Source organism: Aedes aegypti, chromosome 2, assembly GCF_002204515.2.
Source record: "Aedes aegypti strain LVP_AGWG chromosome 2, AaegL5.0 Primary Assembly, whole genome shotgun sequence".
Lineage (NCBI taxonomy): Eukaryota > Metazoa > Arthropoda > Insecta > Diptera > Culicidae > Aedes > Aedes aegypti.
Window position 1 is genome coordinate 168,772,334 of NC_035108.1, and position 20,206 is coordinate 168,792,539.

General features: G+C 35.4%; 1 protein-coding gene across 1 annotated transcript; it reads right to left on the minus strand.

The window, feature by feature from the left end:
• Window positions 1–1,706: 1,706 nt before the first annotated feature.
• LOC110676189 lies at window positions 1,707–2,689 on the minus strand. The gene is made up of 2 exons (XM_021843081.1): window positions 2,578–2,689; window positions 1,707–2,513 (listed from the first exon to the last, which is right to left on the minus strand). The coding sequence occupies exons 1-2, from the start codon at window positions 2,578–2,580 to the stop codon at window positions 1,896–1,898; spliced, it is 621 nt and encodes a 206-aa protein (XP_021698773.1). The 5' UTR covers window positions 2,581–2,689; the 3' UTR covers window positions 1,707–1,895.
• Window positions 2,690–20,206: the final 17,517 nt, after the last annotated feature.

Below are 20,206 nucleotides of genomic sequence, written 5' to 3' on the forward strand. Positions count from 1 at the left end.
ACAGTGTCTTCAATTGCATCTAAAAGGCATAAAATACCCGACTCATGTTCCGTAACCGGTCGTTTGAGAACGTCGCGACCCATTGGAAGCCCACACAATAGAAACCTCAGCCAGGGCAGTTGCTGGCTAGTGTTGTGTGCTATTTCATTACCTACCTAAAAATAATGCGCTCTCGGGCTAGGCATTGGATATAAAAAGGAAGCGTTGTGTTTGGATGGACATCTAATTCTTCCGAAAGAGGTGCACTTTGCCAAAAAGGACCACGTGATTGTTGAGCTGAAATCGAATTCAAGTTAACTTCTGCGTCCATGAGTTCTCTCATGGCATAGTGGTAACGCGCCCTAACTAGAGATCAGGGAGTCGTGAGTTCGATTCTCACTGAGAAGACGTGTAACTTTTTCGCAATACTTCACATCAATTTGTCCATTTAATCCAATTGCAAAGTATATGTAATGTTTAGCTTTTCGGTAGTTGATAAAACAGCAGATATTTGTGAATTTTTTTTTATGTCTTCGTGAAGTTGATGGGTGTGTCGATAAACATGTTCTTTGAAACTTGTTCAGTATTGTTTATACGTAAAAGTATGAAACAACATTTTTATGCAAATGCCGAACACTGAGATTATTCTGTCTCATATTCCGAACTCTTTGATTCAAATTGAGAACAGCACGAATAAATTCTATTCAAATAAATAATTTCGGAATAAAATTTATCTGAGCTACTTTAATTGACTTCGAACTAGAGAAGCATCACTATTCCCGAGGTATAAAAAAGATTTAAAGCAGTTCAAACTGAATTGCAATTGACTGCCATTTCTTCGTAATTTGATGACATATTTCAGCGAAACATTTCAATCAAATCGTCATACAAACACCAAGTGTTCGAAATATGAGTGTGTTCGGAATTGGAGACAAAACGGTATAAGGTATTAACATTGTACTAATCCTCTTAAAAACTTGATGTCATATGACACCTTGAAATGAAGAGTTTATTTATATATAGAATATTTAATTAAACTAGGATTGCCTAGTCACGATTATTAGTCATTCTATTTCACATGTAATGCAAATGCGAATGACCTATAATGGTTCTTGACCTATTATAGTGCGACCACTGTACTTGTCCTAGAGACCTAATTTTTTATTTGTATTTTTGGTAGGTACCATAAAATTTGTAATTCAATATTCGAAGTATTTGATAGTCTATTTTCAATAATTTTTTGACTCTTTCTCACTTCCATCGACGGTAGGGGATGATTTTTTTTTCAAAAATTTTCCGTACGACGCATTAACTATGATTTTTGTCATACATGACATATATCTATGAGTACGATTGATCCTGTCCCGTCCAAATATATTGACAAATAATCTTTATCATTCTTTAAATCTGACACAAAAACTCTTGGACCATCAAATTGATCTGAAACTTTTAGAGGTTGCTTTTTTTTTGCCTTATATAAGAAATCTATAATGATGTCTTTTTGATGATTAATACTATTGTGTTATTTTGTTCTTCTTCTTTATAGCCTGCGACCCAAATGGGACCGAGTTAGCTTCTCAGCTTAGTGTTCATATGAGTACTTCCAAAGTGATTAACTGAGAGCTTTTTTGGTAATTGACACGCGAGTAGTGTTCAAAGATACTCTATATCATGGGAAGTCGAGAAACTTTGGTTTACGGTTTAATAGTTAGTAATAAAACTTTGTGTATCGTTCACTTATTAAAAAAGTTGAAATTTATTAAATTTCATAGATAAACTTGTAACAAAACAGTGATTTTAAAAATAAATCAAAGCTAATACTACGTTCTTTGCTTTCAAATCTAATCTTTCACACATTCACTCACTCGTGTTCCACACAACTTCCTAGGTCCCACTTGCATTCAAGATCTTACACATTATTGTACGGGAGGCAAAGCTCCTAAGTTGAGTTGGACCGATTGCCGTCCGAATGGTGCCACTCGAACACTGCTTCCACTGCTACCAGACGAGCTTTCGAAGTCTGAGCTTAGAATATTAGCTCCATTTGAGCTTCCTCGAGCATCTCCAACGGCGGCTGGAGGCAGATATTCATTACAAGGTGTTTCACGAGCTTCGTCACTGACCTCCGACACTGGTGGGAGATAGGCGTTGTTAACTGGCGGTGGGCGGCTTTCATCCTGAACAGAGCTCAAAACCGTTACGGTGGACACCAGGGTTGAATACTGCGTCACAGGGCTAGGGCGAATCACCAGAGTGCTAGTTCTAGTTTGATATTGAGTCACAGGTTGAATGAGGGTAGAATACACGGTGAGATACTGCTGGTCAACTACAGTAGATGTGAAGTAAACTGGATATTGCACTGTTGATGTGTAATATATCGGATATTGAACGGTTTGAGTGAGTATCTGCGTTCGGTACTGCGTTGGACAGGGTGCTTCTCGAAAGGGAATACTTGGCTTAGGATAAAAGTACCCTCGAAATCCTCCCTGACCATGGCAGCCAACCACTACAGCCAAAACTAGCAGAAAAGATTTCTGTGGAATTGAGTATCAATATTAGAACTTTATACAAATATAACTCGATTAATCTTGCACTCACCATTTTGAACCCTGGCTCCTAATATAGTTTTTGGGAGGGATGTTTTGTTGAACCTTTCGCTATCGAAAGTGAGATTAATGATTTCCATATTGGACGATTCATTTAAATAGTTCGATGGTATCAATCCTTTCCAAGTGGGGGTCATCGATGGCGCATACCATGTGTGGAGTAATATCACGAAGTGATAATTGACGAACAATAACTGTGCAACCCACCGTCAGACGATGGATTGAGAGATCCGCAACTGGTTTGGGCGAGAGGGATTGACACTGAAATCACACGTTGTATCTACTACGGTCAACACCACCCATTACTTCACCGTTTGTTGGTCAGATTCAGGTTCAAGCAGCTATGTAATTCAATTAGCATGCATGCACCTTTCGATCGCTACTGTTCAAAACAGTGAAGAGCGTTTGAGCTATATTTGTCACTTTTAAATGATGTAGCAGTATGAGAAGATTAGCATATTTTTAGTTCATGGATACATTGTTGCAAAAACCACATTTCAAATCAGTTACATAATCACGTTGATATATTTTAACAGAGTTCTATATCAGTGAGAATGTATTAAGTTATTTGCCTTTCTACGCCTACCTGTACCATGTTCTATGTAAACTATGAACCTCGGGACAAATATGCGTTGAACGGCAGTAATGCCCATGCACAGAAGGAGCATATTGAGCATGAGCATAGATAGTAACCGTAGTTACTACTCCTTGCTTGACTAGATCCAAAAAACACAAAGATTCAATGGCTTGGGAATAGCTAATCATTCTAAATGTGCACGAATCCATAGCTCAACATTTAAAAGTCAATAATGGCGCCGGCCACGTCCTTACGGTTATCGGGGAAGGGAAGGAATTTTAGTTAGACAACCATTTTTACTAAAGACCGAATATGCCTCTGCATCTATATATTTGTCATGGATGTGCTACTTTTCCCCAAAAGCTCCATTTCTCCAAATGTTCCGTTTCCTCGAAAAGTTTTTGGCATTCAAAATTGTCATAACTTCACACATCTCTCTCATGATTTGTGATCTCGCCCTAAAAGTCATTGGTAACCGAGTGTGTAGCTACCAACGGATGGATTTACACGTTATTCAACAATGCTTCTTCTTCTTCTTCTTTCTGGCATTACGTCTCTACTAGGACAGAGCCTGCTTCTCAGCTTAGTATTCTTATGAGCACTTCCACAGTTATTAACTGAGAGCTTAAAGTGCCAATGAACATTTTTGCATGCGTATATCGTGTGGCAGGTACGAAGATACTCTATGCCCTGGGAAGTCGAGAAAGTTTCCAACCCGAAAAGATCATCGACAGGTGGGATTCGAACCCACGCCCTCAGCTTGGTCTTGCTGAATAGCTACGCGTTTACGGCTATCTGGGCCACATTCAACAATGCTACGATGAAGACAAGATACTTCTCTATCTCCCAGTAGTAATAGTTTTCATCTTGGTTCATTTATTTGCTTAGAAACAAGGAGCTACACACTCGGTTACCAATGGCTTTTAAGGCGAGATCACAGGTTATGCGAGATTTCAAGGTGTTGAACCAACCGGTCATCTGAAATGTAGTTCTTTCGAGTTTAACCGTTCTCGACATTGTTGCCAGAAGGGTGGCTGATCCAGTGGTAGTGTATGCCCAATAATAGTGATAGTGCGGTTTTTAGCGTATCATAGGAAATAATAATTTTTGTGTGTATTTTTCTAACATGGTCCTTGCCTTTTTCAAAATAAAATGAATGTGTGAAAAAATCTTTGTAAGGAAATGGTAGGAAACAATTACAGCCCTAAACATGTTTGTTGCTTTGCACCAATGATGCGTTCCAATAATAGTGGGTCTTATAAATTTATATAAACCTTTATTGTAGGAACGATGTTCGCAAATACGACTATGACTGGAACAAGTTTAATTAAAGGAGGAAGTGCTTTTTAGAATGATTCAATGATTTTATTATTCTTAGATTTTAAAGTGAAATATAATAGGAAAGCCTTTCCTAGAATGAAATAGAATTCCCTAGAATAGTTCACAATATGCCCATTCCAGCGCAGCCTCCTGTATCGGTACACCTGGAGATCACCTCAGCAGACAAAATCGCACGGCACTCCTCCAACATAACCGACGTCAGAACCTATCGTGGCGCTAACATTGACTCCGATCACTACCTGGTGATGGTGAAACTGCGCCCAAAACTATCCGTCATCAAAAATGTACGGTACCGACGCCCACCTCGGCACAACTTAGTGCGAATAAAGCAACCAAAGATCGCCATTTGTTTTTAGTATCATTCCAAACATAACACTCATATCTTATATCTAGGAGTTCTGTGTTTGACAACACTATCATCCCAATTTGGTTAAACAAATTTCAGATTTTATTAACATTTTGTTAACAACATATTACATTTCATTTGCCGTAGCAGTTCAGATTTTTACAGGTGAGTTGATTTCAGCTGCTTAATAGAGAAAAAAAAACACGTTTTCCATTTACTTAACCTATTTTCACCTAAATATATAACGCATTAATCGTGGCAATAGAAGATTGTAACGATTTTTGCCTAAAATTATTAAATATTTCATTTGACATTTGATCCAATATTGCAACATTGGATATTCTATGTAACTCATTGGTGCTATACCAGGGAGGTAGCTTCAGAATAATTTTCAAAATTTTATTATGAATTCTCTGCAGAGCTTTCTTCCTGGTATTACAACAGTAATTTATTGGAACCCCTCTCATCGTGACAACATGTCTACTTGAAGGTTTCAAATAAAGAGCTTTTGGTTTATATGGGAATATTATTAGTTGAGTTTTGGAAGCAATATGAGAAATCTTCCATTTTTGCAAGCATGCAGAAAAAATATCCAAACTTGTTTGCAATCGACTACAGATGACACGCAGGGTTCGTCCTTTGGCGGAGAGGCCTGTGTCATCCGCAAACAAGGATTTATGGCATCCCTGAGGTAACTCAGGTAAGTCAGATGTGAAAATATTGTATAATATTGGTCCCAAAATGCTGTCTTGAGGAACACCAGCACTCACAGGAAGTCTTTCAGACCTGGAGTTCTGATAATTAACCTGAAGTGTACGATTTGACAGATAACTTTGAATTATTCTATCAATGTATGTTGGAAAATAAATGTTTTTTAATTTAACAATCAAACCTTCATGTCAAACACTGTTGAATGCTTTTTCTTTATCTAGAAGAGCAAGACCAGCAGAATAGCCTTCAGATTTGTTGGAACGGATAAAGTTCGCCAATGCGTAGCAGTATCTTGAGGCAGCGTTGTACAGTGGTCCAGATTTAAACAATCAGAAATTACGCATTCCCAATATATCACAATTATATAGCCATCAAATGTGCTTTGGAACATGACTCTATTTGGACATAGTCACAATTTTTTGGTTCTAATATAGCAAAATTCAACAAAAATTTTGTTTCATACATTTTTTGGCTCACAACTTTTTAAAAACTACCGTTTACGCAAACTTAGGCAAGAAGAATCTTCATCGATCAATTCATTAGTCTTAAAAGCACGTTTGGTCAAGATATCTCCGCGGGGAATGGCGGGGAGCGATTTGTACGGTATAAAAAAGCCTTTTATTAATTATATGATAGGAACAACAATGAGTATCAATATAAGATTGTACGAAGTTTGCCAGAAAACCATTCGCCAGAAAACTATTCGCCAGAATGACATCCATCAGAAAGAACCACAAGCCAGAAAACCATTTGCCAGAAAACATTTACCAGAATGTACCTTTCGCCAGAAAGTACCATTTCCCAGAATGGACCATCCCTTAATTTTTTTTTCAGAAAAATCACGAAGGAGAAATAATCGAGCCAAAGCGTAAAAAACAAGTGAGATTATTGTTCCTTGGAGACTATCTCCAGTTGACTTAGTAAGCAAACTCAGAATATCCGTTTTGTGTTGTGTAGTGTGGATCTAGTATTCTTATTCTTGGACTAGGTACAGATGGCTTCCTGCCCGACTTCTCGGGCATTCAATGATAAACATCAACATTTTACTTTTTATCAATATGAATTGAACAGACAGTGGAGGGAGCGTAGAACGAGAAGGAAGAAGCACACAATAGAATAACAATTTCATTCATTCAAAGCTGCTCTACTATGTATAAGAGATACTGCTTACTGATGTAAAGATTTGATATTCAGCATGACGGATAGAAAGGGATTTTTTATTATTAGTTGTACAGGGAAATATGGTTTGGAAGACTTCACAAGAGATTCTCCTTTCTTTTCATCATGAGCCGTTCTTCGAAGTGTTGTTGCTTCTAAAGGACTAGATCATTAGATATTTACGAGATTATAATATACGTTGCAACTGCATATTATCGATAATATATTATTGCATTAGATTTTATATTATGTTATAGTTAATAGTAAAGTAAATAGTATATGGATTTTCAGTTTCAATTAAAATGGTTTATGAAACATGCTTTACAAAGAATTATGGTTTGGAAGATTTTGCAAGACATTCTTCCTTCTTTTCATCACAAGCAGTTCTTTCAAGTTTTGTGGCTTCTTAAGGACTAGTTAATTAGATGTTTAAGGAATTTTGATATACGTTGCAACTGTTTGTGCCATATGTTCAAGTAATTAATGCCTCCGTTCACAAACCAATAAATCAACTTTTTTTTTGAGCAAATGAGACAGTTGCAGAGGGGCCTTCCTTAGTCGAGTGGTTAGAGCCCGCGGCTACAAAGCGAAGCCATGCTGAAGGTATCTGGGTTCGATTCCCGGTTGGTCCATGATCTTTTCGTAATGGAAATTTCCTTGACTTCCCTGGGCATAGAGTATCATCGTACCTGCCACACGATATACGAATGCGAAAATGGCAGCAATTGGCAAAGAAAGCTCTCAGTTAATAACTGTGGAAGTGATCATAAGAACACTAAGCTGAGTAGCCGGCTTCGTCCCATTGGAGACGCTAATACCAAAAAGAAGAAGAAGAAGAAGAAGAAGAAGAAGATGACAGTGAAAGAATTTATAAGAACATCATATTTTTGAAGAATGGAGAAAGCTTATTGGCCGATATGCAATTTCTTTCTTTTTGAATACTTTTTCATGTACTGCAATTTATTTGACTCATATTTCTAAAAACCGATTGTGCTACTTTTATTCGAATGTTGCTCCCTCGAATGTCATTTGAGTAGTGTTTGATCCTTCGACCTGGTAACTTACTCCTGCCGGGGCGAGCGACGAGGGCAGGATCTAACATGCCGCGCGTCGTTCGCGTAGGGAAATGAAAAAGCGTCGCGAATCGTTAGTAGTGTTTGATCTATTGATCGCGTCGCTTGCTCATGCGGGGGCGAGTGATGAACACTTCTTTGGCGTACATGCGAGTTTCGAATAATATCGCGAATCCGGTTAGGCGTGATATATCATGGATCGCATCAACAAATATTGGTGACTCCCAGATCTCTACCTTATCCCACTAACCCAATATCCTTTCCATGACCGTGGAGATGCAGAGGTGATCTCGGTCTCTAGTAACAACGGTAGTCACATTAACATTCCTTCTCTTCCTCGATGACCGTAAGGACGTGGCCGGCGCCGTTATTGACTTTTAAATTTTGAGTTTTCGATTTGTGCACATTGAAGAATGATAAGCTATTTATCTCTGTGCAGATTCGATTCTTCTGGTCAATCACGGAGTAGCAACTACGAATTGTACGGTCATCTATGCTCATGCTCAATGTTGATTCCTCGAATGTCATTTCTTCGAACGCCAGCTACCCAAATGATACGTTTCCCCGCAATCCATTCCCAAGAATGACACGAAAGTTGTACGGATCGTGGTATTTGGACAGATCACCCCCTCTACCTCCTTAAACGATCATGTGGTATATGGATGTCCTCAACATAGATGCATTTCAAAATAAGCTACACCGGGCAAATTGAAACGGTTTTTTTTCAAAGTTGAACTTTGAAGTGCTCAAATAAAATCAAGAAATGAAAAAAAAATCAAATCTGGCATGTATAAGTCAACATAAATGAATACCAATATAAAACAAATAGCTTTATTCACAGTTTGAAAAAGATTTTGTTTTCTAAATATTTATTTGAAAGCTCGCAAAAAATGTATACAAACTAAGGTTTGCTTGCTGCAGCATTGTTTGTGTTTGAGTTTTTTTTTTTGTAAAACTTTACCATAACTCTCATACACAAACATTTCTCAGTAACAACGATTCGTTCTAGATAATTGATCACAAAATATCGCAGCTTGTTTTAAAATATTAACAGACTTTGGTTTTCGAATTAACAATACCACTATAAATGGTTTTAAAACATGCTTCAATGAATTTCAAAATGGCTGTATAGCAGTATGTGACGTATTAATATCGCATAGTAGTCCTCTACGGGTGCACGACGTTAGGCATAAATACTTTAGGCATAAAGACGTTAGGCATAAGTACGATAGGCATAAAAACGATAGGCATAATGGACGTTTGGCATAATAGATGTTTGGCATAATGGATGTTAGGCATAATGGACGATAGGCATAATTTTCAAAATGAAAATAGAAATCGTTTACTGGAAAAGTGTATTGACTTTTATGATAATTTTTTTTCCTATCTTCTTTAACGAGATTTTTAGCCCTGGGCTAGTTCATCTCAGGACCAACGGCTTTACTTCCCTTCCGAAGGAAGTCGTAACTATGACTTTCACGTCATAAGTGACTATCTCGGAGTTGGGATTTGATCCCAGGTCCTCAGCGTGAGTGGCGTGAGTTCTAACCATAGAGCAAAGCCATGCTGAAGGTATCTTAGTTCGGTTCCTAGTCGATCCAGGATCTTTTCGTTTTCTTCAGTTTCTTGGCCATGAAGCATAATCGTGTATCGTGCACAAATGAGAAAGCCAAGAATAAGAACGGCGCTGTACATGATCTGTTGCTCATCTTTTGGGTTTGGTTCTACACATATAACTGGCAAATTTTTCATCAGAGATTATCCCTTCTTTAAATTGAAGGCTTTTCTTTATAGTTTTGATGTCAACAAAATTATTGAAGTTAGTGCTGCTAATGTCTTAATCTGAAAATTTCCCTTCTTCTATAAATAAGCTGTTCTTTCAAGACATTAATGTCATTATTGCTTTCAATATTTCCATCATACATTTTCCCTTCTTTGAATCATAGGCTTTTCTTTATACTTATACGGTTAATTAAATGGTTGGAAGAAAAGACTGTTTGAGAAATCACCTTCTTCCAATATATGTTGTTATTTGTTTTTTCGTTTTTTGCTAATAGTTTTTGGAATTGTAGATGTAAATATTTCCATCCGAAATTTTCGTTTCGACTTGCTGTTGATTGATTATGAGTAACACTGGGTAATCAAATAAGTTGTTGGAGCTCTATGCAATAACATTGGGAATATCATTTTTCTCCCAAATGCACGCCATGTTTAATGCTGGATACTGTGCTATGTTGAATTTGAACTTGACTTTTGTAATTGAAATAAATATCTAATCAAATTTTAATTTTCAAACTCGACGAATATCGAGGAAATTGATTGAAAATCATCGAAAATTGTTTGCACAAGTAGCAAAGGAACCGTTCTCACTACATTTAATTGACGAGCAGACTCGAAGTAGCAATGTAACACCAAGAAGATAGTTGTCATACTACCAGAAAATTATTGCTGAAGATAATGTCACCTATCATAACATAAATTCTTGACTTGCCTCTCGATTATTGTCTTCAAGGAACTCATTTGCACTATAAGTATTAATATGTATATGGAAGATTTCCCTTCTTTAGAATTAACTCAATTATGTAAGAGAAATATAACAAAAAAATGTCATATACTCATTAAAATAAACATCTTTAGAATCAAATTACACTTTGATTGCACATCGCAAATTTAAATTTATACTTACAAAAATGGATTGAGCTGGGTTTTAGAATGATAACAGTAAAAATAACAACCAATTTTCCTCCATATATGACATTTCATAGCACCGAAAAAAGTCATTTAATACCAGCCAATCAATCCACCCTTTCGTAACGCTTTTTGTATGAACATCGCACTTTTTTATGAATTGTCACACCTTAAGGACAGATACCCACCCCCAGCAGCATAATTGAATTTGTAAATAAGCCAGAAAATTTTTCGATATAAGACGAGTTTCAAATGACACACGCGCAAGTTATTTTATGCCAAACGTCCATTATGCCTAACGTATATTATGCCTAACATCCATTATGCCTAATGTCTTTATGCCTAACGTCCATTATGCCTAACATCCTTATGCCTAACGTCCTTATGCCTAACGTCTTTATGCCTAATGGGGTATACTCGTCCTCTACGGGCATAAGACGTGAACTATGTTCGAAGTGGATTTGCAAGCTTTTGGAGTTTTCGAACGCTGGGTGCGAAGGATGAACCACGAGCTCGCGCAGCTCTACGGCCAGAACGGCCCTGCAAGAATAGTGTTCGCATCGAATCAGGTTGGTACAAGAAGGCGTTCGATCCCAGGTCCTCGGCGTGAGAGGCGTGTGTTTGGACCACTACGTCAGGCCCGTCCCCTCTCGTGTGCATGTAGCCTAATAATTATAGTAAATAACCTAACAGCCTAAAAACCATTCATGTTGCGAAGACAATGTTACCGAATACGTACAAAAATCGTTTTGTAAATTATGGAATTCCCAAAAACATTTCAAACAATTTGAATGAATTTTGTAGAAAAGCTTCTTAAGGACTGTTCATTTTATAAAGTGGACACTTTGTTTATGCTATATATCTTTTTTATTTATTGATAAAATCGTAATCGGTTTTCTGTGTATCGTTGACCTATTATTCTAAAATGCTATGAAAATATAAAATCTTTGAAAATGCTTTTGGTTGAAGAGCTAAATAGTTTTCCAAAAACTCTTAAAAAAAGCTGTCCGTCAAAATTTAACATTATTTTTCGCAAAACAAAAATCCTTATTTTTATGAACAAATTGTATGTTTGTATCCTTTACTATTCTACAAAAGGTAAAGCTTTAAAAATATCAATTATATTCCACCATTCTATGACATTAGGTAACTTTAGTGATTTACCCATTTATGGCCAAATTTGCTGATACACCATCCTTTCACTCCCAGCAAAAGAGAAAAGTAAAAAGCGTGTTCAAAACTAGTTTGGATTGCTAAAAAAACTATATTAGTATAAACGAAAGCTAAATCGTGAGATTAAACTACAGTCTTAAGTATAAATTTTACTGTTTATGGTGGTTTTACTAAAAAGTCTCATACTTTTAAAATCATGTACGCATATTTATCGATCTACAGCTAATTGTAAACAGTTTTCTCCGAATTTTTCAATTGGTAATCTCAGAATAACATATTATGAAAATAATATGTGGAAAATAAAATCGATTTTATTACAGCAGTGTTGCCAATTTTGATGATTGTCAATGTACTTTGATAGGTCTTCTAAGAATAAAACAATTGTGTTTCTGTTGTGCTTTGAATGTGACGTGGGGACTTACTAAGTAACTCTATGAAGGCGTAAGTTATTTTTCATATTAATACTATATTAGGACTTCCGTCAGGACGTACTTTTACACAAAAAAATCTACTCATATCAATTCCCATCAAATTAAAAAAAATTTCTTTAAAAATATACGGGAAAATTGATGTTATTATATCTGTAAAATTGTTGCTCCAAAAATAACTTGATTTTTTCCATCAGGCTTCTGATTGATGATGCTTTTGAAAAACAAGCCTTTTTTGAAAATAGAAAATATAAATTATCGAATTTTCCAGCCAATTTCTTACAATCATTGATTTTGATAACCTCAAAAAATCGACCGATCTAATCGTTGTTCCATATTCGTGTGAAATTTAATTATTTTGGAGAATTTTTATTATCACAACATTGTACAATACTAGTTGAACGATGTGCAAAAAACCGATTGAAATTTCATTGATTAATAAGAAAGATACAGCATGCACAAGGTGTCCACTTTATAAAATGAACAGTCCTTAATACCTGGCATTACGGGGTTTCAAATAACAAAAATAGCTCAAAAAGAATTCGTTAATTTAGCAACTTCTTTTATGAAGGTTCAAATAATGAGTTTTCATTATGGAAGTATAAATTTGCATTAATATCACAGCATTAAGGTGTTTGAAACAATACTATCGTCTTTGGACCAGCTTTCAATCACCACGAAGAAAGATGAAAATTTCACAGAACACTATTTTTATCATAAAGATGGTAAGCAAGAAATGGGATATTTGATTATCAATATTTTTAAATTTCGAACATATCCATAGAATCATATTACAATAACTATTATGTACATTTAAATATATTTTCTTGAGTATCGATAACCCACCATTATTAGGAATGATTTATTGGACTGTAATTTATAAGAGCAATCAGTTTTCGTTACAAGTTCGGCTCAGTTTCAACTATTTAAGTGTAATGTATGCATAGGCGCCAACTTGTATTGAAGTTGGGAGCAACGCTCTTCAAAGATGAACCAAATGCAATGTTTTTCAAGCAAACGCACTTCTATTCACATGAATATGTCATGTTTGGGTGAACTGCATTGATTTTGTTTGAAATACTGTGTTTTGAAAGGTCCGTAACATGATTCTTTCATTGTGGTTTCATGCTGATTTATCTGCTACATATTTTTAAGATTATTTCAATAATTTTCGAAAAAATGTGAATAATAAATGCATGACAATTCTGGGTACGGGATTTTAACCAATCCAAAACCCTTAAAAATTATATGAAATCCAGAATGGTTTTCCGTTAATTTTTCAATGCAATATATCGAAATCGTTTTTTTTCAGATTTTTTCTGATGTTCTGAAGGTTTAAATCCGACGCATCTGATCGGTTCCACGCCGTTTCGCAAACCCGATTATTTTTGTATTTTTTGAATCGCCTGAAAATTTGCATACAGATTCTTTATGACCAAAAATGCCATTATGCACTTTCAGACCGCCATTTTGAACCTCGCCTTATTTTTGAGAGGGGCGTATCGGAAAATGCATGGCAAATCTTTAAAAAACTGTAATTCGAAAACGGTTTGTCCGATCGATTTGAGATCTTCTACAAAGTTGTAGGTATTGCTTAGGACTATATGGAGAAAAATTCGCACGGTAAAAAAAAAGTTACAGATTATTTTTTATTTCAAAAACAAAATTTTAAAATCGATTTTCTCCAGAAACGCAGTTTTGATTTTTTTATTTTTGGATATGTTTTAGGGGACAACTTATGTGATTTATTGCACAATGTTTCAAAATGGAAGAATTATGGACAAAAAAGCAATGATTTTTTTAAAAAAATTACAGATTTTGAAAAAAAAAATCGAAATAGAGGAAAACAATATTTTTTTATGTGATTATTTGAAAGAACAAAAAAATTGCAATCGAAAAGTACTTAAGTAAATTTTTTCTAGGTTGCATCAATTTCGAGATATACTCATATTTATATAAAATTTTCAAATAAAAAAAGAAAAATAGGCCCTTTTCAAGCATATTTCGTGTTTCTCCAGTTCAGAAAAAAATTATTTTGATTGAGCGAATCGTAGCTAAATCGCTTATCGTTTGATCAAAACATTTATGCTTAAGTATTGAAAAAAGATTTCACGGTAAAAAACATAAACGATATTTTCAAATGAAAATTTGAAGCTAATAGTTCTTAAAAACCGCAACATTGCTGTTTTAAATTTTTTGATATATTTTGCGGTTGTTGTAGGTATTGTTTAGGACTATTTGGAAAAAAATATGCAAGGTAAAAATAATGACAGATTTTTTTAATAAAAAAAAATAAAAACGATTTTCTATGAAAATACATTTGTGATTTTCAATATTTTTGGACATGTTTTAGGGGACAACTTATGTGATTAATTGCACAATGTTTCATAATGGAAGAATTATGGACAAAAAAGTTATAATTTTATAAAATATTACTACGGAAAACTACACATTTATTCTTTAAGATGAAGTTCAAAGCCATCATTGGAATGCTCAGCAAGCTACTTTGCATCCGTTTGTAATATATTATCGTCAAGATGGCAAAGTCAATCATTTAAGTTTTGTTGTAATTTCAGAAGATTTGCGCCACGATTCTGTATCTGTCAACTTATTCATATCGAAAATGATAGACTTTTTGCGATTGGATCACAAATTAACTGCCAACAAGATATATTTTATGTCTGACGGAGCTGCATCACAGTATAAAAATAGGAAGAACTTTTCAACTCTTTGTCAATTTAAAATCAAATATGATATAGAAGTTGAATGGCATTTTTTTTGCAACATCACATGGAAAAGGGCCATGCGATGCCATAGGAGGGACACTAAAAGGTATGGCTACCAGAGCCAGTCTTGCCAAAGAACATGAACATCCGATAAAAAATGCTAAGGAATTACATGATTGGGCTCAAAATTGGAAAGAAGAGCAGCTTACACAAATCTTCTTTTGTTATTCAACTACTGAGGAATATGATATCATTGCACTAGAACTTAACCAACTATTTCCAAGTGCAAAAACAGTTCAAGGCACTCAGAAATATCACTCGTTTATCCCTATCTCTGAAACACAAATTGAAGTTAGACAATTTTCGAGCTGTGATGATAACAAGAAAGTAGTTGATATAATTAAGAAATAGAATTGCAGTATATATATAAAATAAAAACAAAAAAAAAACTCCTTCTCCATGGTTGTACGATCTTGCCGCGATGCCTTCTCCATGGTTGTACGATCTTGCCGGAGGGCTTTACCCATTAGCCGGGCTTAGCCCTGGGGACCAAAGGTACACCGTTGTGATAGAATCACATTTTTAATGCCACGTTTAGATTTACCGTGTATATCTCGGAAGTGATGCAGCTAAATTTTACTTGAGTATTTTTCGATAAAAATTTTTCATATTTAAAAATATATAGTTATTTTTCTAAGTTAAGTATTGGGCTATCGGAGATCAGTTTTTAAAAAAGAATTAAACTTATCACTTCCACGATTGAACAAAGAATGAATTTATTGTCTAATTAATGCTATAATGAAACCTACCCGACTAGAGGCTTGTAACAAAAATATAATAAAATTTTATCAGAATATGATATGCATATCATATTATGATATAATTTTGTTAGGCTCCGTTATCTATAGAACATAATAAAACAGAAATATAACATAATGTGTTTTATTTCCCTTTTAGATATTTTTTTGTCCATTTTTAACAACTTTATAACAAAATAAATAGATAGTTATGCATTTCAATAATATACAATATTACGTATATCGAACAGTATTATAATTTTGATACTTTGAATCAAACATTATAACTTGGTTTGATATGTTTTTGATAGAATTAAAACACATTTTGTTATGTTTATGTTACTATTCATACACTTTTTGTTATAATTTTAGTTATTTTAACATCATCCTGCATCAAGTTTGTAACAACCTATGTTCGAAAAAAACTTATAACATAATAACATATGCTGATATAATTTTGTTATGTACCCTTAGTCGGGTACACTTGCCCTACTCTGCTGACCTACGTTTATAGTCCAGTTTGCATACTCTGCATACTTCCGTCGTCCGGGGTCCGTCTGTTGCTAGGTCGATTTGCTACGTCGTCGTTTGGTGCACTTGCCGTGGCTCCGCCTGGGGTTGGACTTTGGTGGTGATGTGGACTTATGCGATGTGACCGGATGATACCTTTGGTTGATTATCGAACTTGATGACCGTTGCGAATTTGTGTGGGTTGATGTCCTCCGTAACTACTCCCCCTTCGAGACCGATTCGTCCCGAATTGGTAAAGGTGTACTCCTTCCTTGCATTTATGTTTCTTGGTGTAGGATAGAGTTGGCTTGAACTCCCAATTGCTCGTTTTGGTATATTGATGTAGATGAGAACGGTGGTGGCTATTACTGAAATTATACTGAGGATTGCGAAACCTACACTAGTGTAGGTGTGGGTTATGTTCTTAAGCTCGAGGCTTGAAATCTGTTTTCGGTTGTGGAGATGTAATTCTTGTAGCATCTCCATTGTTATGTTTGGATCTAAAATGTGTTGATCTATTTTCACTCCATCTAGTGGTATAATGGTCTGTTGTGGTTTGGTGTAATAAACAGTATTGCTGTATGTGACATTGTCAAGAGTCACTGAGCAGTTCGCAAAATAGATCAAAAAGGTACCTTGCAAGGTTCTGTTGGAGAGGTTGCAGGTGTTAGTCATTTTAACTTGTGGTTCGTTTTTTATCACAATGTAGTTTTCAGTGAGCCTTTTGATGTTTCCGTTATCCCTGTTGTATTTGGTGAATGAGCAATTACCTGGTAAGTCCCTGAGTAGTTTGGAAAAACATCTGTCCTTGGAGATGTCTAATAATTTGTCCATGCTGCACATCGTATTCGGTCCAATAGAGTGACATTCCTTTTTGACTAGAAATGTCTTGTTATTTCCAACAAGTGCGGTTGCAAATGGCAGTGTGATGATTCGTCTGTCGACGGGTATGGGCTCCATCAAGATGCGATTGAAGTTTGTGGACTCTAACTGTGGAATGAAGATGATGAAATATAATTTTTGGTCCTTGAAGACTGACCTAATCCCTAATAACTCATATGTTTGATCAAGGTTTTGAAAGGTAACGTTAAATCGTTCTAATTTTTCTCTAATAAGGTACAATTCTGATCTATCTAGGATATTTCTGGAAATTACATTAAGGTTTGCTAAGTGTGTTGTTTCGAAAATTGATTCTAATTCTTTTTCTATCTGATCTAGCTGGTAGGTTGTTTTGAAAGTCTGAATAAGGAAAGATATGTTATTGATTCCTGTTCTATTATTTAGCCCCTGTTTGATTTTAATCAGCTCTCTAGTTATCAAAGTTTGTTGATCGTTAAATGTTTTTGTCAGTTTATTAACTTGATTTTCTATTTTTTTATTTATTCTAATCTGAAGATTGTTTTGTTCTATTAGGCTGTTGCTTTTTACTTTCAAATTTGAGATTTCGTGGTTAATTTGCAAAAGATCATTATCATCTAGATTTCCAGTTATTAATTTAATACTTGAGCCTAGGAGATTAAATGCTCCTCGTTTGTTTCTACTATGGGGCAAAAGATTGTTGAAAAGTTTCAAGATACTGTTATATTTGTTGGAAAGTAAAACGGTGAGATCATGAAAAGCATCAAAATGTCTGAGTCCTTGTATGATTGTGTCAACGTTATTCAGTAATTTTTGGTATTGGTCGAGGTCGATCTCATGATACAGTCTATCTTGTCCTTTGATAATGAAACAACGTCCAGATGTGATCGTCAATAGTCCTGGGTTCGTTGATAGGTCCTGTATGTAAATTGTATGCGTTTGTGTACTGGCTAGAATCCCAATCATCACAAGTGTAGTTGATCCCATGGCTTCCTGAAATAGAGAAATGTATTAATCTAGGATTCTTCTTATTTTCATTTTATGTAGTCTGCGGTTCATGTCATCAATGAATGTCTTTGTATTATCATTTTTAACATGTACCTCAGAATACTTTTCGTTGGTTTTATTTTTGATTCCTTGTACTTTGTAGTAGATTTGATCGTTTTCTTGTAATTTTGGTGCATTTTCCAGATGTTTATTTCTTTGATCTAAATTCGCTTTTTGTGTTTTACTCAATTCGAGAGTTACTTCTTCGTAGAGCTTATTTCTTTTTTCAATTATTTCATTGATATCAAGAGGTCTGACATCTTGATCCTTAATACCAAAGAAGATTTCTCTCGGTTTGAGCTTGGTTGCCGAGTGTATAGTTTCGTTGTATTGTGTACAAGCAATCAAAAATTTTTCTTTTTGAGAAAGGTCTTCATGTCGACCTTTTATACACCTGAAGATTTCTGCAAGAGTCGAATGAAATCTTTCGACTATTCCATTTGTCTCGCTATGGTTTGCTGGCGTAAAGTACATTTGGACGCCAAGGTCCTCCATAAGCCCTCTTACTTCTATTGATTTTATAGCGGGCTCATTGTCCGAGACAATCAGCTCTGGTTTTCCGTGCGTGCTAAAAAATTTTAGTATAGCTTTACGGATATCTTGGATTGTTCTAGATTTAATTGGAATAATGATTCCAAATCGAGATAGTTTGTCGACAATTGATAGAAACATATCGGGTTGCGCAATAAAAATATCTAAATGGATGATTTCGAGTGGTCGTTTCGGTATGGGAGTCTCTCCCAGTTTAATTTTATATGGTTTTCTTTCGTATTTATTTTTGTTGCAGATTGCGCATAGTTTGACAAATTGTCGGATTTTAACTTTCATTCTTGGGAAGAAATATTTCCGCGATATTTGCTTATGATTTTCCCAAATTCCTCTATGCGAAGATTCATGTGTTTTGCGAATGATAAGATTTTGGTCTTCTGGTAATTTCAGATCTTGTAGCATTTTTTGTGAAAAGGTAACTTTAAGACTTTTATTATGTCCGAAATGGTTCTTGTATACTGTCTGTAAACTCATGATGAGTTCTTCGGGACAATATAGACAATTAATTTTTGACGGGTTGCAGTAATCTTTAAAAATGCGTGTTATTAGTCCCATTCCGAAATGCATCCTAGTAATGGTTCGTCTAAAAACTTTTGGAAATACTTCTTCTATTTGGTCGTCGTCGAATTCTCCTATTTTAAGAATAATCTGATTTGAAAAGTAGTTAATAGGCTTCAATGTCATGGGAATATATTCGCTATCGTCTGTGTTTGCAGAATGTACAGATATGTCTGATGAACTATCGTCGCTGTCAGTTTCGGATCCGCCTTCGTTAACGTTGATTTCGTGAGGTATCCGAGATAAACCATCGGCGACTACATTCTGTTTGCCGGGTTTATATTTAACCTCAAAATCAAATTCACGGAGGTCTACCATCCACTTTAGAACTTTGTCGTTAGGGTTTTTTAGGTGCAGGCCATACGTCAAGGGTTTATGATCAGTGTATAACACAAATTTTCTACCAAAAATGTATGGCCTAAAGTACTTACAACCCCAGTGTATTGCGAGTAGTTCTTTTTCTATTGCTGGTAATTTCTCTTCGGATTTCGTTAGAGTTCTGGATGCATATGCGACAGGTTTATCACTACCAACAATTCCTTGTGACAGGACGGCACCGACAGCATGATTCGATGCGTCCGTGGTGACAATAAATTGTTGTGTAAAATCTGGGTATTGTAAGATACTGCTGCTTGTCAAAATATTTTTAAATTTGTGGAAGGCTTCTATGAACTCCTTTGTGTGATGAATACTCTCCCCTTTCCTGAAACAGTTTGTTAGGGGTTTTGCGATTCTCGCAAAATCCTTAATAAACTTCCTGTAATATCCTATCACACCAAGGAATCCTCGTAACTCCTTTTCCGTTTTGGGAAGGGGCCAATTCCGCACAGCTTCGATTTTTGCTGGGTTCGGCTTGACGCCTTCTGGGGTAATAATGTGTCCTAAGAAACCTACTTCTTTCTTAAGAAACTGCACTTAAGAAGTTGCACTTTCATATTGTATCTGTGCAAACATTCGAAAATTTTTGCAAGGTTTTCTATATGTTCCTGCAAACTTGTCGAGAATACTATGATGTCATCCATGTATACCAAACATCTGACACCAATGTGTTCTCTTAATATATTGTCCATAACCCTTTGAA